Source organism: Melopsittacus undulatus, chromosome 1, assembly GCF_012275295.1.
Source record: "Melopsittacus undulatus isolate bMelUnd1 chromosome 1, bMelUnd1.mat.Z, whole genome shotgun sequence".
Lineage (NCBI taxonomy): Eukaryota > Metazoa > Chordata > Aves > Psittaciformes > Psittaculidae > Melopsittacus > Melopsittacus undulatus.
Genome location: NC_047527.1, coordinates 105,171,134 through 105,196,530, shown reverse-complemented (window position 1 = coordinate 105,196,530; position 25,397 = coordinate 105,171,134). Strand labels below are relative to the sequence as shown.

The following is a 25,397-nucleotide window of genomic DNA, read 5'->3' as shown; positions in this document are numbered from 1 at the left end:
AACAACATGATTTTAGAAACTTCAGATTCTCAGTGTCGAAATCGCAGCAGCAGCCCTTCAGTCTCATGGGCAAATTTCTGAAAGCATCTCTTTAGTTCAATTATGGAATATGTTTTATTAATAACTTGGATCATCAGTAAAAACATAAATTAGATAATCTGACACCAGAATAATGAAGAGAGCTCCTGTTTCGATTTGACAGTATTAAAATTTTGTCATTAGTTCTGGAGTGTTGTCCAAGAGCATGGCATTTTCACGCCTGATGATATTCTGGACCTTAAAATATTACTTCATACAATTTATGGCTGAAGAAACTAAGATCCTTAAACCTGGGAAAGAACTGGTTGAACAGAACTAGAGCAGAAATCAAAACAGTCATAGGCAGCATAAAGAAGACAAATAATGAATGCTTGTTCCTTGCCTTTTCCAAAACAAATATTGGAGGCATTAAATTACATCAGCCAGTGACAGATCCAACACAAATAAAAGGGATTATTTCTTCATGCATAAAGTAAACAGTCTGTGGAAGTCACAGTCATAGAGTAGAGACAGTGCCAGGACCGCACGTGGGTCCAAACAAGAATCAGAAAAATCGAAGAAAAATCCATCAAAGACTATGGGTCTTGAGGTGAGACACTTTTCAGAAAGCCCCTGAACCTGTGATTCTGAGATACTCGAAGTATATCCTGAATTATCATCTTGAGAAATTCACCTGCTTTTTAAATTCTTCCCTAAGCATTTGCTCTTGCCCTGAGCCAGACACCAGAAGGGATGATACAAATGATCTCTGAGGTCTGATCCAGCAGCGAATCATTTACAACTTTTAACTTCCAGTTTCCAGATCCTTAAAAATGCCTCTGTGCTAACAATTTAGAAAGTTGTCATTGTTTAAGCCCAGCTGGTAATTCAGTACCACACAGTCTCTCTCTCACTCCCTCCCCTTCCTCCCCCCTGCTCCCAGAGGGATGGGGAGGAGAATTGAAAGAATGCAACTCCCACAGGTTGAGACTTATCAGCCCAGTAACTAAGGTATAACACAAATCACTGCTGCTACCACCAATAATAATAATGATAACAGAAATAGCAAGGGAAGAGAAAACAACTGCTCACCACCTGCCACCTGATACCCAGCCTGACCGAGCAGTGATCTCACCCTTCCCGGTAACTGCCCCCAGTTTTAAATCCCTGGCATGACGTGCTGTGATATGGAATACCTCTTTGGTCAGCTTGGGTCAGGTACCCTGTCTCTGCTTCCTCCTGGCTTCTCCTTCTCCCTGGCAGAGCATGAGACTCACAAAGTCCTTGGTCAGAGTAAACATGACTGAGCAGCAACTAAAAACATCGGTGTTATCAGCACTGTTCCCAGGCTGAAAGTCAAAACCACAGCACTGCACCAGCTACTAAGAAGGAGAAAAATAACTGCTACCGCTGAACCCAGGACAGAAGTGATACAACAAAAGGTATTAATGCTTCCTACACACCTTGCCTTTATATCCTTATACCATTAAGGATGAAGCATCATCCATATACCACTAAGGATGAAGTTATATGCAGAAAGTATGTAGTCCAAATTTTAATTTTCAGGTATTCCAGAAATAACTGGAATGACCAAATCGAGACAAAGAGTATTATGCAATTATGAGACATTTTGAAAAAGATTGATACTTTAATTGTCACCCTGTGTCGACAGCACAGAATGTTTTCTAACTGCATACTAAGTTCAGACAGAAAAATCATGTTTTAAATATGGCCAGCGAAGCATCTAGATAATTGTAAGCCTCTTAGGATATTTTGTAATTGCAGAAAATACTAGCAATGAAAAGTTCAGTACACAGGTAAGTAGCTTATTAATCTAATGAGTCTGTGGGGCTGCTAATATTTGGTAGCTGTTTCTTGAGCACTGCATAAACTGACGGAAGTTACATTACTGCCCATAACGACATCGCTACTAAAATTTTATTGGTCCCTATGTTCCAAAAAACCTAACATTTTAACAAACTGTGAAACTTCAAGATGATTACATAAAAGTTGCTCCACACTTGGAAGTCAGAGATTAAAGAATTTCCATTATTTGTTAAAGTGTAACAAGTTTAAAATCAGGTGCAAATCTGCTGCATGTACTTCTGGTACAAATAAGGAAGAATAAATGAAGCAGTGCTGATTTGTTAGGGCTGTAAATCTTGCTATTATATTCAATACAAGCCATCAACACAGCATCTGAATTAATGAACAGAAAATTGGTCTGCTTAAGAGAAGAACAAATTGATCTGTGTTATATTCCAAGCAAAACACTATGAGGTTTAGCTGGTCTGTATGTCATATTATCTTAGTCCTCAAAAGAATCAATGAATAATATCCCTGGATTTCTGTTTGAAACATGTGATTTGTTCCAGTGCAAGAGCGTGTATTTAAATGGGACAAACCTCAATCAAAGACAAAAAGCAATGCAGTAATCTCTGTCTGTAATTAATTCTGTCCAGCGAGCTGATGAGAATTTGCAGCCTGATTTATAGTTGTCACCACAGCTGATAAAGGTCAACACTGCATCTCATTTTTTATACCTGCCTTTCTTTGGGGCTGGTTTTCAGTGTCAATGATGCTGAAAATTGTAACTTTCAGGCATAAAGCCATGTATTCCATTTCTTTAACAGCAGAGTTCACTTGACCAACTTCTTGCCACTCTTTCAACTTCTAGGAAATTGTGTGGTTGGTAGGATATATTATGTGTCTGTGATTGTAGACACAGGTATGTAGTCAGGCTTACGCATGTGACTGATTCCAGAGAGTACTGATTATTAGAAATAATGGTACAGAGCCGGCGTAGAGGAATGGGGGAACTTGGCAGAAAGTCTTCAAAACCTGCTAAGCAGAACAGGTAAAATGAGAAAAGCCAAGTCCAAAGATGTATCTGCAGTGTCAGAGCATCCCAACTTCTCTGTACACATCTGTCTCAAATTCAGTCAGGAATATACATGCAGAGCAAAAAGATCTAGCGATAGGAAGCTCATGTCCCTTGCAGTAGCTCTTGTCCCTTCCTCACCAGGAACAGCACACACCTGAGTTTGCTTAGCCTGGCAGCTCTGCTCACTGGCCTCTTGTTTAGGCTGAAACAAGACAAAATGATGTGTTTTTTTCTTAACAGAATAATACTTTCAAAAATATCTTTAATGAAGCTGTAATTTGTTACCAGTTTAGCAAGTGACAAATGAAAAGCATTAAGAAAAAAAAATATGAAATTCTGATGCAGCGAGTCAGCAGTAAGAGCAAAAGGCAGAAGGTAGTATCAGGACTGTTAGGACAGCTCCAGTTGTTTAGAGCCACAGACTTAGAGGAAAAGGCAACTTCTCAAGTCCTGCAGTTTCAGATGAACAGACATGAAAGATAATTGAATGAGTCTCAGTCTGATGAAAGTCAGCGTTGAGGGAATTATTGTTCTCAATCCCTAAGATTAAGGGAGATCAGTGAATAAAGGAAATTTAAGTCCTGAAGTTGTTCTGAACCATTTCAGATAAATGAGTCTCCAGATACCAGCAGGACCATCAAGTCTGGCAAAAACATTATGCTGTGTCAAGAGAGCAGACAGCAGCACACCTGGCGGGAAGTAGCCTGTATCACCCCCTGGGGCCTGAAGTCACATTGCACTGGTCCACATATGCTGCTGGACTGGAGCTCTGTACTAGCATGGCGAATGTTACAGGGCCACCAAGGGAGGACTGGCACTCTTTCTCATCCCTGCTCCTGCAGGAAGGTCTTTGCTAGACGTGACCTCTGGCATGCCCCACAGCAGCTGGCAGGTACCTTCCATCTAATGGGCTTTACAGTGGTGTCAGAAATCCTGAAGTACTCCTCTGAGCTTTGCAAGAAGTGAAAACACCACATCCTATTCAACCCAACGAAGCCAATTACTGTAGCTGAAAACAAGTCAAGAGCCTGATGTTATCACCCTCTCTCTTCCAAAAACTGAAAAGCTGTTGTGAGCTTTTTAATGACCCAAAGCAGTCAGGTCTTCAGAATTTTACTTTACCTCTGAAGGACAAGCCTTCCACCAGCCCTGCAGCACTGCCCACAGTGACGTAGGGCAGCACACAGCAGTCAGACAGGCTGATCCCCCCTTCCCTGACGTGATGGCAATGCCTGAACCAGCCAAGGGTTTCTTGGAGTCCTCCCAAGCAGGTATTGATCAGACACAACTGGTTAGCACTTACCATCTAACAAGATAACAGGCAGGAAGGTTGCAACAGTAGGACAGATGTTTTTTCAGATGGAATTGGTATTTTCAGACTGGCAACAGCATGTACTAGGGTTGTATTCATTTGGAAAAAGACAAGAGGATGAGGCAGTGGGATTATAATTAAAAAAAAATAATTTTCTTCTTGTTTAGCATCCTAACAAGTTTTTTGAAGGGCCAGGTGAGCCCCAGCACAGCCAATGGAGACCAGAGGTGGGGAAAGGAGTGGGGCAGACTTGGACATGCCACAGCCCTCACACTCAGCACACACACACCATGGAGAAAGAGAAGGGTCCAGCTGGAGAAAGCAAACATAAACTACCCATAGCTGACCTGCAGCACACGGGGTGAAACAGTCATACTGGCTTGAAGTGATTACCCACATTTGCAGGACTGGGGGAGGCTGCCAGTTTACACTGAAATACAGTCTGTCTCCATGGAAATGGCATCATGACCAAACCAGGTACCCGGGCAGACTGGGGGCTGAGCAGCAGGGAATTTTTTGCTGCTTTGACTATTGGCATCCACACCCGCAAGCCAGCCCACATGCAGCAGAGCTGAGGAGAGCAGACATCAGCGCCAGGCACAGCACTGGATCAGTACAGTCATCCCTACAGCTCACAGGAGCATCCTGCACAGAAAGTAGACAAGCTGGGGTTAACAGGCTACTGCGTATGGGGCCAAGACCTTAAGAAACCTCTTAATCCTGCCAGATGCAGCAGAAGCATGGGTCTGTTATCTTCAGAGAATGATTCTGGAAGAAAAAAAGCTGAGGTTTTGGGAAATAATGGAAGCAGAGAGGAAAATGACACAACAAGGTAAATTCACGCAGCAAATAAAAACTGCCAGAAAAAAAACCAGCAAATATCAACAAGAAGCACAAAATGAGAAAGAAGGTGAAGCCTGATATGAGCAGGGAGAAGGATGAATATAGATAGTCTTAGGGAAATACTTGTTTCACTTTGCTTTCATGTATTTAGTAGGCCTGCAGGGTTATTGACCCACTCAGGACAATATCTGCTAAACAGGAGTCATGTAGGTGAGTGGGCCCTACATGACCTGCACTCCCTGGGGCAGGTGTGGTTTACTCCTCAGAATACACAAGGAATCAATGTTCAACAAACACTAGGACCATGCATGCTCACTCATTGCTGTAAAACTGAACCACACAGAACATAATGCAAAATAAAAGCACAATCAGTACCCGATGGAAGCCTATTCTTGTGTCCAGACAGACGCAATCCAAAATTCAGGTGGAAGACTGTTGTGATGATGCATTTAATGCTATGATCTATTGTTCTTTTGAGATATACTGCAGTGAATCTATTTGATATTTATAGCATGTACCCATAAGCAACTGAATCTGAAATTCCCTCCCCAAAACAGAAGCCCAGCTTGTTTTGATACTCCAGAGAGAAAATGCAGAGAAGGCTTCTCATCCCCTGTCCCCTGATGCTGCAGTAAGTTGGCTCTGGGGTAACAGAGAGAGAAGGAAGCAAGGATCACAAGTAGTGAACAGCATTTACAGACTCATAGCTTTACCTCACCCTCAGTGAGAGCTGGTCCCTGAGGAACTTGGCACTTGTAACTCTCCACAGCCCCCAGCTACCACTCTGCCTTTTGTCTTCAATCCACATGCCCCCACCAGCAACTCATTTTTCTTTAGCCTCGCTACTCTGCAGTGCAGAAGTAATAGTCTGTTATACTTTGTGATGGTTATGCAAGGGAGCAACAGGGGACAGAGAACAGCTTGCCTTTAACAACTTCGCTACAGCCTTAAATTCCAGGAGACAACTGAAATCCCATTTTTATCTTTCTGGCATTATGGGTCATTATCCTTTTACTGTTTCCAGCTTTTCTTTTTTTTTTTTTTTGTCACATGAGAGGCTGAAAGGAAAACTGCTTTAGATAGGTGATTTACTGTAATTTAGCTAAATGCTCTATAACACATTGCATTGGTATATTAAGTAAGTGCAACATGATAGAATGTGCTTTATTATGCAAGAAGTGGTTTTAATTGCTCATCATCTCAATGCAGTTGCACTTGGTGCACCAATATACCGCTTTTACAGTAGTAACAGTAATAGTTCAGGAAAATTCCCATATCAGTGTGCAGGTTTTTAAATTAACGTGTCAGACGCTCAAAGGAGGCCAAGTTCTGGGAAAACTTAAAACTATAAAAATAAGTAATGCCAGTCTGTTTCTCTTTTTGTTTCATCCCAAATCTTTCAAGATCCAAACTCAAAAAAAACCCACCTTATTCAATCACATTGAGAGAAAACCTTGGCACTGGAAATCCAGGCAGAGCACACCTTTGAAATTTCAGTCCCAAATGTGAAACCAGGTACAATTCTGCTTCTACTTCTCATTTGTGAGACTGAGCTCCACTTCAAAGACCCCTAATCTGGGAACTCTATAGGCTCAGATCACGGCTTAGTGGCATAGGCATGAAAAGCCAAGGACAGTATGAGAAACAGAGAACTCGTTTCAACTTCAAACAGCTCCTCCTTCCTGCTTCTACCTGCTTTTATAACACATAAGGAAGGATGGTGGGGGGAAAGAGGGACACTACAGTTAGGAAAAAAATGAATGAGAGATCCTCTGGAGTAAATCCATTTTGACTCTTTCCAGGGCAAACCATCCCAATCACAAAACTGCTGCAAAATCCTAACAATGACAGAAAAATCTTGTTGCTTGCTGCTCTCAGTTTATCTCCCTGTAATGAACGACAGAAACACAGAGACTTTCAGCACACTGAACTGACTTTGCTGTGTTTCAGAGCTGAGAAAACTTCCTCAAAAATTCTCTGCCATCCTTTTTCTCTGTTCAGTTGTGCTCATGCCATGTGCTCTTCAAACCCTAGACATTACAGCAGGAAAACTGCAGATAACCTTTAGGTTACTCAAGTCCAGACAGCTAGAGATACACTCATCCCTTGGATCCCCTGCCACAAACTTCCTATATTCAGCACAATTGCCAAAAGCAATTAAACCACAAGCAACCAATTTCCCAGGAAATGATCCCTTGATGCCTTTATCCACACCCCACATATTTTTCATGGTCTCACCATGTGTCAAAACAAAGTGTAGACAGCAGGTAGCATATACCAGCTCATCCCAGCTCTGCAATGTGGCTGGAGTGGGTGATGCAGCCCCAGACACACAGTGGCACAGATTTTACTGTGAGTACAAAAAAAAACCCTCCAGGGCTTTTGCCATAGCTTTTGCAAGCTCATGTGAGAGCCTAAGCTACCATTCCTGCTTGGTTGTCCCCACCTTGCCTGCTCCATGCAGGTACTCTTGCTCCAAGCACTCCCTGCTTGCCACAGCCCAGTGCTGCATGGCTCTGCCTCATTCAGTTTGTCTTCATGCAGGTGAGTGCATAACCCAAGGTGTTACACGCAAATGTAATAATCCATTTGACACTGAGAAAAAAAGGAATGCATGAATACATTTTCATTAGAATGTGGCCCCACAGCTTGCTTTCTTGATTCCTCTGTGCATTTCCTTGCCTACTTCTCTTTGCCACCAACCAAATTACACTTGTTAGAGGCCATGACAGAGACAATGAACATATAAAAGGGCTTATTTTCCTTTTCATTATTATTATTGCGGGTGGAGTAGTGAAATGTCAGTAGAGACTGAATGAGATCTTCCTATATTAACAAGAAAATTTGCTGTGTATATAGCTCTGGTTAAAATTTCAATTATATTGGTGTGATTTATTGCATGAGCCATTTTACGCTACCCTACGTTTCAGATAGGGTAAATCTGTCTGATGAAGTATGACTGTGTTGAAGTTTAGCTGTAAAAGAAGTCTGGCAGAACCATGGCCATCACCCTGACTTCAGGTTCATTAAAATCAAGGTAGGTAAGACATGTAATCCAACATTCTGCACATTTTGGTTACCAGTCCATGTGTACTCGGTTTGGACTGGACACAAGAGGGCACCATATTACACAGCCGATGGAAACACTTTCAACACTTGCAAGGAACCATCAATAAATAATTGGACACAATGATGACCAGTGGACCAGGCAAGGAATGGCACCTGAAGGAGAACGGAGGCTTCCCGCACCCAACCACAGGGAAACTGTTATTGGAAGAACAGTTCTCAACTATACATACAATCCCATTGTTTTTAAACTAAGTGATAATAAAATGAAAAACTTAGTATCAACTAAGTAAATAGCTTTCCCTTAACATCTGAAATCAGTTTGCCCACAGTGACTGGGTCAGCTCCTGCAGGGACCCCCATGCTAAAACCAAGAAAATGTTCCTGAATTTATTGTATCACTTATTCTGTCCCTATTCCTCTCTCCACCAAGGAGCCAACATCATTTACTGCCTTGTTTGATGTTGGTCTTGAGTCAGTTGTGGTTTGCTGGTAAAAGGACAAATATGCTGATGCAGATGCTGAAGTGAAGGAGCCAATATGAACACCTGATTTAAGCACAATGGGTAAAAATTGGTTATGCCAAAAGAATGCCTGGTCCTTTCCTGAATCCTGGTCAATCTTTTGTCCAAAAATATCTTCTTAATGGGTTCTCTATGGGTTAAAAACTTTCAGCAGGTGGCATTAAAATCAAAGAATGCCCTTATTCAATGAACATGACTTCTTCATAATTTTCTTTATTTTCTATACTTACATAATTTCTTTGTTACTCAAGGCAACTCTTCTTTTTATTATGCATTTCCATACTTCTGTCATGGTTTTGTCCTCTTCTGAACCATGTCTATTCCCATTAGAATCTATCTGTTCTGGATAGAGCAACCCAAACTCACTGTAGCGATCAAGGTGATAATGTCCCTCAAAGTGGATAAACCCATGCTATTTTCAGTATTGTTCTCCTCTGAATATAGTCCAATATTTTTTTCCCCTAGAAAATGTTGATTGCAACATAAAATTGATTATATATCCTCAGTTTCCTGCCCTGGAGAAGGAAAGCAAATATAAAACACGCAACTCTAATAAACTCTTTCATGTTGTTCATACTCATACTATTCTGGCTTGATAATTTAGCCATATTAGCCATTCTGTGCCCATTAGTAAAAAAATAAGGCATATTACAATCATTGGCATACAATTCTACTTACAGAAATATCTTTGTTTGTGAGGCATTAAAAATAGAGAAAAAATAAAGAATAAATGTTAAAGGTTAATTTGTTTTAAGGACATATCTTATTCATGCTACCAAGATTGGTATCAGCTAAATGCTTCAAGGTAAAAGGTGACAGTAAATTCTCACAAATGCTGCCCTTGAGAATAAACCCGGAATTAAGCCCTGGAAGAAGTAAAGTAGAGAACACATGGAACAAATATATATATATTTACATTTATATAAATGTACAAATGTTGATATTTTAAAAACGGCTTTAGGACATTTTTTTATGTCACAATTCAGAGCACACACTCCCACTGGGAAGGTGAATAAGGAGGAAAAGATACCTTTAAATTATTAATAAGGGTCCTGGCTTATGCACAAGTCTTCCAAGAAACATGTCTTGTAAAATGAGTCAGTTCATCAGCCAGAGCAATAATAAACAGCAGTAAAAACAGCTTCACATGGCACAGAGTATGTGCATTAACCCCATTATGGGGCAGATGGGCCAGCTCTAGACCTCTCTGGCTCTGCTCTCTGTTGATGCTGCCAGATGGCTTAGAAAGCAGAGCCAGCTGCAGGAGCAGGTTTGGGGCATGGGCTCTTGTCTACTAGGAAATAGGAAAATTGACTGCTGAGCAGAGAACAAGTGTTTATTAGGGTGACAGTAAATTACACTACTAGAAAACTTTCGGGACACTCGATCCAAGCAGAATCGATGGACAGTAAATGTTTGTCCCAAGTTTTGCTGGTTCTTCTCAGCCAGCCTGAAGGTACCACAGTATTCAGATATACTACACTGCATGTACAGCAAGGCCAATGCTTTCAAGCAGCACCTGGACACATTTATTCTGCATAAACAACCACATTGAACATAACTGCAAGGAGCCCAAAGTCTCTTTGAACTGCTAGATTTACCACCCCTGCAATGTACAGCTGATTTTTACAAGGCCCAATGCATGCCAACATAACCATCATTTATCCAGTAGATCCAAAATTTTGCCCTTTATGCGGAAATCCTTTCTGAGCTGAAACATTTTTTTTCCTCTTCTTGGCTTGAGCATTGAAATTTCCAACTGCCTTTTTACTAGACTTTGTTTATGTTTTCTCAATCCATGCCATTGTAATCTGCTTTCCTTGGAAAGTGAAAATGCTTTGAAGCCAATTATCCAGACTGAATAGTAACAAATCTTAAGAATTAACAGATCAGGTATATGATTTCAAAAGAATCTGATATCTTTAAAATACATTTTCTAATGAAATTAAACATTAGATTCTTTTCCTTAACCTTTCAAATATGTTTACATTTTGAATCAGTATGTAGACATGATTTTAATAATGTTTTTGAGTACAAAAAATTTAAGATTCATTTAATTTTCTTTCTGAATCAGAGTAAACATATTTGTAAGTCATCTGTCCCCAGAAGCTGGGACTTTAAGTCAAGTAGTAAAATGAAAATTTGGCATTATACCCAGCTGTCAGCATTATGAAGGCAAACACCATGTCCAGTTGTACACAAACCTGGTGGTTACATGTTCAGATCTTTCTCTCTATCCATCAAATGTTCTAGTGAGTTGTTTCTCACTCTCCTTTTCCTTGTGTTTTGTTTTCCTTCTTTCATCTCTTCATCTCTTCTTAGAATCATAGAATAGTTAGGGTTGGAAATGACCTTAAGATCATCAAGTTCCAAACCCCCTGCCATGGGCAGGGACACCTCACACTAAACCATATCACCCAAGGCTCTGTCCAGCCTGGCCTTGAACACTGCCAGGGATGGAGCATTCACAGCCTCCCTGGGCAACTCATACTTGTGTTCTTACCTTGCTAAGCATGAGACTAGAAGTGGATTTTAAGAGGTGTTACACTCTGATAATAAGGGATTATTTCTCAGCATTTCTGTCTCAGGTTCACTTATAGGACCACCTTATTTTCTGTCAGGGATTATTTCTTGTTACTGGCAATGGAAAGAGATGTCCACAAACTAATCAGATTTAAAATGCACACGTGTTTACTGTTGTGGAAACAGAATTTTGGGCTTGGCAAACATTTGGTTTCTTCTGTTCTTAATTAAATTTTCAATGACATAAGACTTGTATATCTACATTTTAAAATATAATTATATTTTCTTGATCACTGATAATTATCTCATTCTAAATTTCTTTTAATGAATTATGTAAGTCTGGTACTATTTCATGTAAGAAAACAAAAAATAGTACTGCTTCTTATATGTTTAACAGCTTAATACAGTCAGAAGATCCACCCTCATGAGGGACTTCCTTTCTTAGATATGTAAATCTTTGCCTGAAAAATTTTCAGCTATAAATAGCTGAGATAAAGTTTAATTACCAGAAATACAGTATTTCCTGTCTCCATATGATGACATTTTCATATCTCAGCATATATATATTTAATGTTCATTAAAAGGAACAAGTGAAAGAATACATACTGATCTAATTAATCCTTGGTAAGCACTCCATGTTCAACAAGTGTCCAAGAGCAGTGGAGCGAGCTCAGGGAAAGCTACTGACTTAGGAAAATGTGCTCTGCACCAAGTAGAAATCTCCAAGAAGGAAGAAAAGTTGTACAGGGCAGTGTGAAAAATGGAAGATTGTCTTGGTTAAAGAAAAAGAAAGAAGGAAAGTTGCCTTCTACAGAACAGAGGGCACCTAAAGGCAGGCATAGAAAGACATAAACCTGTCTGGAAATCACTATTGAAGGTACCAGCAGTACATAGTAATCAGGATCAGCTGCTTAACAAGAGGCCCAAACACTCTGAAGAGCTCTCCCCTCTCCATCATCCCTTTACAGTCCTCCCTTGAATGTGCTTCTTGCCCAGCATATCCTGCAATTATGCATTTCATTTCTCCCTTTGTTTTTCCCTAGGTGCTCATCTCCTAGGTGATCCTTTCACAAAATGATTCCACCCTTACACCAGCCCAATTGTCAGGCAAACCTTCAGAAAATTTATGCAAACCCTCATTCATGATCTCCCTTACCTACAGTTCGAAATTGAGTTCCCCACCTATCTACCCAGATTTGCTTAGCACTGCTGGACCTAAATGAAATATATTCCTTACTCTTTCCCAAAGCAACCCTCCTCATGATGAGACACTGTCAGTCTCCTAGGCAAGGGGAGAAGACCATCATGTTCTGCGTTCAGCTTGTTCCATCCCCTAGAAGTACAGCTTTCCTGATTTCTCTCCCTCCTCTTTCCTGTGTTGCCTTCTTTTGAAAGGCAAAAGAAGCAGAACAAAATAAAACAAAGCCACCACACATTTATTTAATAGAAATTCAACCATCCAGCCTGCAATTATGAACATTCTCAAAAAGGTTTATTGAAGACAATTTTTGACACAGCAGTCCTCCTTCCCCTGGGGCTGGGAACAACTGGGAGCTCACCATTACCCACTTGGCAGGTGTCAACTTAGAATCGTATCTATCAGTGTCACACTGTACCTCTTGTTGTTCATTTGGATTTTTAACTAACACCCACTGAGACAACATAATCCCTTTCCCAGTCAAACCCCTGTGAAACCAGTGCTTTTCCTTTGGCTCTGAGAACAGCAAGTTTTGACTTCAAACCACTCTGAACCACATGAAAAAAATAAATGGTCCTTTTTTAACTGGACTCAAACTGTTAAGCACGTAGGCAGAACTGCCGTGTGCATTGCTCTTCTTCCAGAAGCAGAAACACTGCTGATGTGAGCTGCATCTTCAAAAGTCCCCCACGGATGCAGCCACTCCCTGTAGCAGCGTGCCGTTTCCTTCCTATTTCCATTCCTGCTGTTCTCCTAGTTTTTTTTTAATCAAAAAGTTCCCCTCTGTGAACTGGGTGCAGCTGCAGTAGTCTGCCTGGCTGGCAGGGTAAAAGGACCCAGCACTGAATTTAGCAGCTTTGCCTTCACCACCAGCAACACAGAGCACAGAAACACTGTTGTGCACCAGGTGTGACTTAAAAGCGTGAAGATAGGGAGAAGAGAAAAGGGGGCAGCTTCAGTCTAATTCTCATGGATTTTACCTCCAATCTGCAAATAACTATTACACACAAAGGAGCCCAAGTGGTCCTAGTTTTCACACACCTGTTCAAATTATTCCCCAAAACTGCTCTTAACCAGCAGACATGGTCACGGCAGGAGGCACCGCCTTGCTCCTCAGTTAATTGAGAGAAAAGCACTAATTTTAGTGGAGCTGGGCTTGAAATGGAAATGGGGAATCTGAAAAGTATAGGAAATTAGCTTGCTGGTCCAACATGTGAGAGTGCGACCATGACGTTGCCTGTCGGGGAAATGCTTATTTTTTCTGCTTTGTTTAAAAAAAATCAGTGGGAGCAGAATTAGGTGGTTATGGGGAGCAGGTGTTAGTAGAATCCAGACAAGAAGGAAAAGTGAATACAAGGACATCTCCTGCCTCTTGCAGCCATCTTCTATTTGCTAATTGTTCCCTTTGATGTTACCCTTCCCACTGAATGTATTTTCCAGCTCTTCATCTTGGGTCATTAAGCCATTTCTCAAGCAACATGACTGTACTGACTTCCAGGCTCATTTTCACCCTTTGCACAACTCCAGCTCCTGCTTCTCCCTGTTCACCTCCAAGATCTTTCCTGCTTGAATAGGCTTCTCCCCTGAGTGCAGCCTGTCCTCCCCATCCAGCATCACTCTGCCAATGTCTTCCTTTTCACTCATTCCTTTTCATCTCACTTCTCCCAGGTGATCTTCATGCCACTGGCCCTGTCCCTGAGCCACACTCTTTGCTCAACCTGGCAACATGCAGACATATAGCAAATAGAAAGCTAGCACACTGAACATTTGAGGTGATTATTTACTGCTTGTGAGTATTTAGATGTTCAGTAGCTAAATCCCAATTCTGGTACCTCAAGAGGACATTGACTCAGAGGCTTAACAACAGTCAGTGACACACAGGGGAATGCTTAGAATTTAGTAGGCTTCAGAAAAATCAGGTTAGCTATGGAGGCTACTAAATATTAGGATAAGCACATATGAAAATCTTGATCTCCTCAAGACATCAAACTACACAAAAACCCCACAAACAACCCTCCCCCATTTGACCATTTCAGCATTACTTCTACTTTTCTAGAGTGTATGATTTTTCACCAACAAGACTTTCTCCAGTACATTTCTCCCTCTAAATTCAGAAGTCACTGTCCATGCCAAAGGATGATTTTTTCTGTCTAACATCAGTGCATGTGCCCCAACAGCACCCCAGCACTGCAGAGAAGCTAGGCACTGATGCACTGGTGAAGCCACAGTACAGAGCTTCTCCTCAGCTTGCTCCTGTAGACTGTATTAATTTTTAAAAGAGCCAAATTGATTTCTCATTTCATTCTCTCAAGCAGTAATGAACAAAACAGCTACATGGCAGAAGTAGTCTCTTCCACAGCCTATTACAGTATCTTAAAAAGCCATTAATTCCTAGGTTTCCTGTCTTAGTGAATAGGTTACTGTCACCACTGAACTTAGGCAATTGCGCAGCAGCTGAAAGGCAGGAGTAGGGCAACTTTTCTGCAGTGCTCTCAGAGCACAGATCCACAGAAATCCCTGAATAAAATGAACCAGGATGGGGTCTAAAATAAAAATGACGGTTCAAATGGAATAACATATGCCTTTCTTCTTTCTCATAGTAGCAGTTGTGACAGAGCATGATTTCTTACCTCTTCTGCTTTGGCAACATAGGATGTCACTTTATGAAGGCACTTAAATTAATAAGAGTAATCAAACATCTCTAAAGTGCGTGGACTGACATGTACATGGTGCACTGACACCAACACTACCTAAAAGCTCACTGTGTGATCCCTTTACTAATACTGATATCCTTTGATATCCTCATGAATCACTACAGAGAGTTCCTGAAGGCCATAGCCAACAAAACCTCTGTAATGGGGAGTGTGTGAGCAGCACTGCTACACACTTTGGTGAAGTGCTAGGCCAGAAGAGCCTTCTTCAGTGCTTCCCCTATATCTTCTTCTGTTCCACACAGCATTTTCCCTTAGTGACGTGCCTGTACCTCAGGATAAGGTCATTCTTACAGCTCCTCAGGGCTGTGGGGCTCTTTGCAGTTGGGGCTGGAAGTTCATTGAAACTGTAAACACCACAAACTAATTGGTTTGTGCTGAGCTTCAGGTAACTGCTGTGTGTCTCAGAAAGTATTTCCAGAACATTTGAAAGGCAAGAGCACTCAAAAAAAAAAATGCTGCCATGAGGTAGGATATGAAATTTAACACACCAGAATTGAGAATGGGACACATTTTCTTTGAATCATTAAGACCAGTAAGTGCATTAATTTAAACCTTCTTAACACATATATAAACCACGTTAAAATTAGTTACCTAGTATTGCTGTTTAACTAGATGGGCAGCAAAGCAAATATCTCAACAGAATAACCCAATTTTCTTTATGCCTTCACCAGAGTTACACTAACAAAAGGTGTGAGCAGTTTCTAGCTTACATCCATTTAACATAAGACAGGTGCTGGGGCAACATAAGACAAGTATCTGTTTCATCTGGCAGCACGTGCGTTCAAGAGTACCAGCAAGAAGGTGCAGCTCCTTCCTAAACAAAACCCCAAACACACATGAGACTGCAACTACACTGCCCAAGGGAGACCTTACAACAGTCATTGAATACCTAAAGGGGGCTTGCAAGAAATCTGGAGAGGGGCTTTTACAAGGGCATGTAGAGACAGGACCAGGGAGAATGGCTTTAAACGGACAGAAGGTAAATCTAGACTGGATGTTACGAAGCAATTCTTTACTATGAGAGTGGTGAGACAGGTTGCCCAGAGAAGCTATGGCTGCCCCATCCCTCGAAGTATTCATACAGGTTGGACGGGCAACCTGGTCTCCTTTGAGCAACCTGGTCTCATGGAAAGTGTCCCCGCCCATGGCAGAGGGGGTGGAATCATAAGATCTCTAAAGTCCCTTCCAACTCTAACTGTTCTATGATCCTATGAAGACAGCTTTGTTCTGCCACTGACAAGCTGAAAGATGAGTCTTTCTTCCAAAGCTGGCAAATGAAGTTCCTAAGCCACTGTCCATCATATTTGAAAAATAATGGCAGTCAGGTGAAGTTCCTGACAACTAGAAAAAGAGAAATATAACCCCCATTTTCAAGAAGGGGAAAATGGATGACCCGGGGAATTACAGACCAGTCAGTCTCACCTCTGTGCCTGGCAAAATCTTGGAGCAGATTCTCTTGGAAGGCATGCTAGGGCACATGAAAAACAACAAAGTGCTTGGTGACAGCCAGCATGGCTTCACTAAGGGGAAATCCTACCTGACCAATTTGGTGGCCTTCTGTGATGGGGCTACAGAACTGATGGACAAGGGTGGAGCAGTTGACATCATCTACCTGGAGTTGTGCAAAGTGCTCAACACTGTCCCACACAACATCCTTGTCTCTAAACTGGAGAGACATCAATTTGATAGGTGGACCACTCGGTGGATAAAGAACTGGCTGGATGGGTGCACGCAAAGAGTTGTGGTCAATGGCTCAATGTCCAGCTGGAGACCAGTAGCGAGTGGTGTCCCTCAGGGATCGGTGTTGGGACCGGTCTTATTTAACATCTTTGTCGGTGGCATGGACAATGGGATTGAGCGCGCCCTCAGCAAGTTTGCCGATGACACCAAGCTGTGTGGTTCAGTTGATACACTAGAGGGAAGGAATTCCATCCAGAGTGACCTTGCCATGCTTGTGAGGTGGGCTGATGCCAACCTCATGAAGTTTAACCATGACAAGTGCAAGGTCCTGCACCTGGGTCAGAGCGATCATAGGCACAGCTACAGGTTGGGCAGAGAAGAGATTCAGAGCAGCCCTGCGGAGAAGGACTTGGGGGTGTTGGTTGATAAGAAAATGAACATGAGCCAGCTTCAGTGTGCACTCACAGCCCAGAAAGCCAACCGTATCCTGGGCTGCATCAAGAGGAGTGTGACCAGCAGGTCAAAGGAGATGATCCTGCCCCTCTACTCTGCTCTCGCGAGACCTCACTTGCAGTATTGTGTGCAGTTCTGGTGTCCTCAACATAAGAAGGACATGGAACTGTTGGAACAAGTCCAGAGGAGGGCCACGAGGATGATCAGGGAACTGGAGCACCTCCCATATGAAGACAGACTGAGAAAGTTCTCAGCCTAGAGAAGAGAAGGCTGCGTGGAGACCTCATAGCAGCCTTCCAGTATCTGAAGGTGGCCTGTAAGGATGCTGGAGACAAACTCTTCATTAGGGACTGTAGTGATAGGACAAGGGGTAATGGGTTCAAACTGAAACAGGGGAAGTTTAGACTGGATATAAGGAAGTAATTCTTTACTGTGAGGGTGGTGAGGCACTGGAATGGGTTGCCAAGGGAAGCTGTGAATGCTCCATCCCTGGCAGTGTTCAAGGCCAGGTTGGATAAAGCCTTGGGTGACATGATTTAGTGTGAGATGTCCCTGCCCATGGCAGGGGGGTTGGAACTTGATGATCTTAAGGTCTTTTCCAACTCTGACTATTCTACAATTCTACGATTCCATGCCAACAGCCCAACTTTGCCAAGGGAAAAGCTGTGTTGACCTACAATTTGGGTGATCGCTAAGAAGCAGTCAATATTTTGGCCTGTGGATGAGTAGCCCAGAGAAGACTGCACTCCAGCTAACTTGTTTTAGCATTTTAGCAGGGCAATTTTAGTCTGAAGGGATGCCAAAACAGTACCTTAATGCCAATCTTCCTCACAATATAAAATATTAGCACTTACAAAGTTCTTAATATTTATGCAAAGTGAACTATAAATAATTCATTCATTCCACACGCATCTGCATCATTTGAAATGCATCAATGGTTTTATCAATACAGTGCAATGGATTTACAGTGCACAGAACAGACTTGGGGACATTTGGGCTATCCAAGCATTGTTGATCTGCACATTATTGCTATAGGTAAACTGAAATAAATTCCTTCAGTTGTTACCTGATTATTTTTTTCAGCATGGTAAATAAAACTTATTAGTTCTAGGTCATTAGATTTAATATTAGACTTTAAAAGAGCTTAGAGATTCTATGATGTTATTAGTACAACATGCAACAAAACATATGTACTTCAGTAATAAAGATAAAAGAATTACTCTATTATATTTAGACATTAGTTACTAGTGCATTTTTCAGAACGAGTTTTGAGATAAAAGCCGAGCTGCCATTCTCAGATGTGAGGCAGGCACACGGTGGTTCTGGCTCTCACTGAGTGGCAGGATTCCAAGTAACGGAGCCATTTCTAAAAATGCCATTCAGAGCCTTTTGCTAATTTACCCACTACTCCTTTTCAAATAAGAATAAATACAATTTTGCCAGTGTTTCAGGTGAAGCGAGTGGGCAGAGACCTCAGAGAGAAGGGCTTGATTTTCACATCTTTTTAAGTCAACTTTCTATGACCCTGAATGTGTCCTTTCGTGTCCTGTGCCTCAGTGCTCCTCACTGCTCTACATTGTGCTCTTCATCTCAAACTTTATTATTCTCATGTGGCTACAACCTTTCTGCAAGGACTGTCTTGCTGTGACTGGGCAGGGTCTAGCACAAAGATGCATTCCTGGTTGGAGCTTCCAGTCACTAACATACAGCCAAAAATCCTGGCAACAGCCACTGCTATATACACTCTGTCGTGCAAGATGCCAACAGCAAGGCTGGAAACACATCCTTCAGGAAGTAACTAATGACAGCACGTTGCATCCAATCAATTGCAATAACCAGGGGCAGTATATTAAAGGCTGATATTATGTTTTTCTAATACCAATGGCAGCCAAGTACTTTTGATGTGGGAAAAATGCATTTGCCATTAAGTACAAAGACAGAAGATGAGCATAAGTCTCCGAAACTGATGATATGATTCACTCCCTATTGCTTTCTTTGACATTGGCCACAATGCTGCCTCCCTGTGAAAAAGGAGGAGTATCAAATTCACAGCTGATAGGAATCACTGCAGCTCCATAGAGGCACAAATACAGCACTTATAACCTGACCAGCTTCTCAGGTCAGGTCCATGACTATGTGACTACAACAACTACAAATTACTGTCTTCAGGAGAAAACAGGTGACTGAGCTGCTCTTCAGCAGGAAATGCTGGCAATTTACTTATCCCATTTTTTACCCACCATTACAGGAACACTGCAGCATCCCATGGAGCTTTTCAGAAACACAAGATAAAATCCTGTGTGGGATGAATTACAGGAAAAGCCTGGTAATTATGAAGCCTAATTACAAAGTAATGTGGAGCTTGAGAGGAGAACTGCTAAGCAGCTAGAGACTGAACTAACGAGTGGGCCATCTGTCATCTGCGAGAAGGCTAACGAAAGGCCAGCACAGGACAATCCTGACACTATATGAAGGCGGATATGCAAACGAAGAAATGTCCAAATAACATACTCAAGATACACAGTATGAAATAAGCTGCTAATTGGAGTTCGTATGCATGCTTAGCATATGGACAACATAATTATACCTGTACAGCAAAGGCAAGTTCACAATAGAGGATGGTAATAGAATGGCGTGGGGTGCAATGCATCAACGGATGAGCAGAAGAACACAGAAGAAGGCAGGGGATGGATGGGGCTGGAACAGAGGCATGGCTCAGATTCCTTGCACTTGGATTACAGAACAGGGAAACACTGTTTGATCACTAGCACAATTTCAAACTTCCTGTGTGTTACTGCTTTCTACCTACTATACCTTATATACTATACTATTATACTATGTTGTCCTGAAAAGTGAAACATTCACAAGAAATCCAGTGTTTACTTACAGTATGGAACAAATCTAAGTGATAACGGTTCCTGGCAGTGGAATTAGAAATAAACTCTTGAGAAGTCAGCTCTGCTCTATGAATGCTTTTCTCCCCTCCAAAGTGTTCTTAACTGAGTCAATGACAGCAATTGGACAGTAGAAGACAACAGCTAACTAAACAAAAGATTCTTTTGTCTCATTAAACCTCAAGAAAAAAGTTAAAATTGGAATTTGAAAATTGACATCACAAAAATTGTAAGAGGTTCAAAGTTCCATCTTTCGCGCAAGTAAATTTAATTGCAATTCCAATAGAAAAGATGCAAACATAACCATAAACCAGCCACAAACTGTGATTGAAAGCTTCAAGCCTGTAATCTTTGCACTGATATTGTAGTTATGTTATATATGTAGTTATGTAGTTATGAGACAGGTTCTCTCTTTTCTTTTTTTTTTTTTCCTAGCTCTTGTAAAATCAATGGAATGACCAAATCAAATGATGTTGATCGGAAATACATTATTTTTCCACTTGCCCAGTGAGAATCAAGAAAACACTTAAACACTAGGTCATCCTATCAATTTCAGTGAGCTTTCAGCATATATTTAAATGCCACCCAGAACAGTAATTTTTAATTATCTTTTTTTTTTTTTTTAATTGTAACACTTGCCCTAAGGCTTATTCAAGTTAAACGAAAAACCTTGTCCTTCAGAAGGTTTGAATCAGCTCCTTTCTAACTGGAAAGAAAATGGGTATTATAGTGACTGAACCATCTTTGGAGCAAATGCCTCAGATAAGTCTAATACCTCCTAAACATGTAGCTTGCTTCATCTTTGATGAGGCCACCAAACTCCCGTTTTCTGCAATAATGAAGAGGAAGGAAACAAAGCTTTGAAGAGCCCGGGTGACTGAATTTTACAAATCTCTGACTGACCATGATATATTGCTATTTTTTATCAGCAGCAGAAGGGGAAGAAGGATACAAAACAGCTACCTACAGTTTAACAATTATGCAGGTTCTCCACAAAACATTGACTCGCTTTGTGAGTTGACATGCAATTTTAAACATGCAATTTTTGAATATGTGATTTTTCTGCTAAGGCATTCTAGCACTCTTGTTATACCAAGTTTCATTAGTTTGGCTTTGGCATTCCAAAAACTGAGAATAAGAGACCAATAGCAATGTGCACTTGGGAATCAGGCTACTGGGCTTTTGTCTTGCTTATCAGGATTATCAGGACCTTAATCAGGATTTCACCACTTGGACAGCTAGAGAAGGCTGTGAAAAGCAACTATAATGCAGAAAAGTAATTAATGCTATAAAATGGCTTTGAGTTCTTGGATGAATGACATTGCAGATTAGTGTCTTGCCCTTAAATGTGAAGTCACCCTTGGGTAAATCTAAGAATATCTACTGACTTCATAAGATTTCTCTTGACATATTAAAATCATTATCAGTGGTATTAGTAGCACAGCAACAGAACAAGTCCTTCTAAAATATCCATGCATGTTTGCACAATACTGCTTAGTGCTTTGTCCTTTGCAGGAACAATAGTTTAGTAATTTTAGATCAGGCAAGACTTATGTTAAATTGGGCTGGGGTCAGTAAGAGTACATGGGAGGATGGAGATGGATATTAAAACATTAACGATTGGAGTCTTAATAAAAGTTTAGATGGCACCAGTATGTAACCATAATTGGAAAACCAATGGAAATACTATTTTTTCAAAGACTGCAGTTTTGTGGAAAATGCCCCTTACATCCATGTAAAACTATACTCATCAGAGGGAGATATTATACCTGGCTCTATGACAATACTTCATTCTCTGTTCCTGCAAGTTTAATTAATTATCATTCCCTTGTACTCTAGCAATGAAAGAAAATAGCACTAAAGGTCTTAATAAAACACCTCTTCCTTCATTAGGGACATTAGGGATATCAGTGCTAAAAAAAAGGATGCTAGACAAATAATTCTCAATTGCAACGCAGCTAATATTTCCATTATCCTCAGACCCAGATACTGGTTATGGGGATCACCATTCCTCCAGAGAATGCAGCCTGAAAAAGAGCTCCCACCCATTGGCAGGTGTGTTTGTGAAGGTGCATGTCATCTGCAATTACTTTCCCCTGAAGCTGACTTGGTGGGAGAAGTCAGAGACAGCTGTACTGAGGGTAGCTGGGGAATGTGCTAATTCAGCACTACCCTTTAACACTCTCTCTTTTCATTACATCTATTAAAATTGCTCCCAATGGACATAACAGACAAGGAAAGCCAAACACAAAGATGGATTTTATCCAGTTCCCCATGAAATTCAAAAGAAAAACTAATCACTTCAGTGATAATAGGAGTTGGACTGGAACCTACATGAACAGCATACCACAAATCATTTTTTCTTGACAAAGCTTGTTCTGACTGCAACAATTTCCAGCAAGAGCTGGAGTCTACATCCCTCAAAACAGCTCTACTCCAGCAAATACTACATGCATTAATTCAAGCATTATTTGGTTTTTCCCTGACTAGATAATGCAAGGCAATGGAGGATAAAAAGCACACATGGCTTGTGTACAAGCACCAGCCCAGCTGCTGCTACACCACTATTTGCCTGTTGCTTGGCAATGCTTCACCTCTCTGCCAGAAAAGAAAATGCTTTGATGAGGGAATGTAAACCTGAAGTTTGGGGTTTATGGTAAAATAATGACTGCTAGTGCTCCAAGCACTTTTCCCAGTCATGTGCTACATCACCTACTGAATACTGGAAGCTTTTGGGACAAAAGCTGTAGTTTTCAGTGCCTAGCTATGAGCCCACTAGGAGAGCCCTAAGTAAAAAATTAGAATAACAGTGCAGAGGTGTTTGCACATTTATCAGGAAGAAAGCTGGAATAGGAATTTGAGGATTGAATTTTGGGGCATGGCTCTGGGCAACTCTAGCTGCTCTTGCTTAAGCATGGAGCAGGACAAGATAATCTCCTGAAGTCCATTCCAATGCCAACTGTTCTTTGAGTCTGTAATTTCAGAAGCAAGATAAAGAACAGTAAGAATAAAGAAGGAAATACAAAAAGAGGTTCCCAGAGAGCGAGGAAGCAAAGCAAAGACACTGTGACATGTTTATTCCTCACTCACCAGTTATCCATTTAGCCTCCGGGTCATGAATTTTGAAATCATCACTGAAGAGATCTTCCACTGTTATCTTCTTCTTCTGAGACAAGCTATTATCTTCAACTGTAAAACATTCAAAATCAAACTGCCATTACTTCAAATTTGAAATGTATCTGAAAGTACAACAACTGTGAATAGAGCCATATCATATCTCATTTAAAAACGGTCCACATTAAGCTTTCTGTCACACATACGACACTTCCAACTGTCAATGTTGTAAAAGGACCGTCTAGTGGTTCACAAACAGAAATATCCTGGTTATTTATGCCTTGACTCAGCAACTACAAAACCACCAAGAAAAGGTCCAAATCACATATTTTCAGGCATAATCTGATAATAATAAATAAAAGTCATGAAAACACACCTACAAAAGTCATAGTGCTGTATAACACTGACTATACTTAGAAATTAAAACTACTTCACAGTAAGACTATACTGAAATCGTTAGTTAAGTTTTTAAAAAGTAATTAAAAGTTACTAAATTTTTATAGCTTATATTTTTATTTCCTTGAAAACTGTCATGAAGAACCACAGTAGGAAAGGTATTTAGCCTTATAAAGGCTGATACTGATTACTTCAGGAAATCACAGATTTTCCATGGGAATCAGACACTTGGCTGCAGAAATATCTTTGTAAAATCATCGAGGCAGAACCCGAAATCCTTAGGTGTTGCATAGCTGGCCTATGCTACTTTTCATTTCTAGTGAAAGGATATACCGTTTCCTTTGCAAACATGGGAATCTGGACAGCTTTTACATTAAGCACCCAGATTGCCAGTTTAAGATGCTATAAGATCAACTTGTAATAAGTGTCCTTCATGTATTCATTCTCCCTAACTCTTCACTTTCCCCAAAAAGAAATATTGCCTGCACATCTTCCTCCACTGTCCTTCCTACAGTCCTCTCCACATTTCTCATGATTTAGTCAGAGGTTGACAACAAATTTATGATGCAAAGCGCAATCTGAAGAAAACATGGAACTGATTTCTTTCTGCATATGTATTATTGTTACAAGGAAATCTGTCCCACCTAGGATGTCATCAAGACTAAATATGCATGAATCTAGCTGAATGACATCAAGGCACAACTTTAACCACTTGAAGTTTGTCACAGCTAACATCTTCTTATCTCTATCAGCACCTCTCCACTATATGTTTTCATAAACACAACACAGAGGCTCCTGAACCTGTAACTGAAGTGTTTACGTTGAATTAATTGATTCTTGAGCCTTAGAGATGAAGAGTAAATGTATTACATCACAGAACTCTATAGAGGGTAATTAGTCAATTAAAAAAAAAGTATTTTAATTTTCTCAAACCTGCAATTTTTAGAAAAAAATTAAACCCCCAAATTTTCATTAACATATTCCTTCTCTTTTTCCCACCAGCAGTAATTTTTTGTTTGCTTTTTTTTTTGTTACGACAAGCAGTCACTTTTTATGAATAATTTCCATTCAATATTCAAATTTTTGGTCAAAAAATGTTTTCATGGAAAGCTTTTAGTCAGCATTAAACACATTTGCTCTTTAAAGGAACAGGTAAGGCCATATTCTGAGTATTTCACAGCAGGGATGCGTGCTTCGGCATCTCTCCTCACTACAGCATCCTCATGCCTGAAGTTTTTTAGTATCATGCAGCATTAGCTATCTTTAAAATTGTTTAGTACAAAACTCCTTGCACTGAACACGTTTGTGGTTAGAAACTGTGGAATCAGACTCTCTGAAGCCATTTATTACACAAAAAAGTCTTCTTTACTCCACTAAATTGAAGCCCCCGAGCTACTTGAGATCACTGGAAATTACCTCTGAACAGTGTTCTGCTCCACTAAAAGGTATTTCAATACAAACTATCATTTTTACTGTATTAAATTACATTCTTCAATTTTATATCTTTTTTCCAAGCCTGGATGAGGTTTCAACCACACTTCTCAACGTGGCTTCCAAATACCAAGACACATTAATACAAGTCCTCACCCAAATCCCACTGTGTGACAGCATTATGCCAAGCCATTATCCATAATTTTATTTATTAAAATGGAAAATATAGTGCAGAGGAACTCCAGGAAACTGTTCCAAGTAGCTCCCACCATGGTTCAAGGCTCCAGCACTGGATACCTGGGGAGATCAGGCAGTGAGGATCATGATGGGATGGGAACAGATGAGCA

The 25,397-nt window shown here is 40.7% G+C and overlaps 1 protein-coding gene across 2 annotated transcripts in view; it reads right to left on the bottom strand.

Annotated features, from left to right (window-relative positions):
* DPP6 (dipeptidyl peptidase like 6) overlaps positions 1 to 25,397 on the bottom strand; it is a 412,441-nt gene that overhangs the window by 144,866 nt on the left and 242,178 nt on the right. For both annotated transcript variants that reach the window (XM_005150038.3, XM_005150039.3), the window contains exon 3: positions 23,200 to 23,298. In XM_005150038.3, coding sequence (XP_005150095.2) covers positions 23,200 to 23,298 — 99 coding nt within the window. The remainder of the gene's footprint in view (positions 1 to 23,199; positions 23,299 to 25,397) is intronic.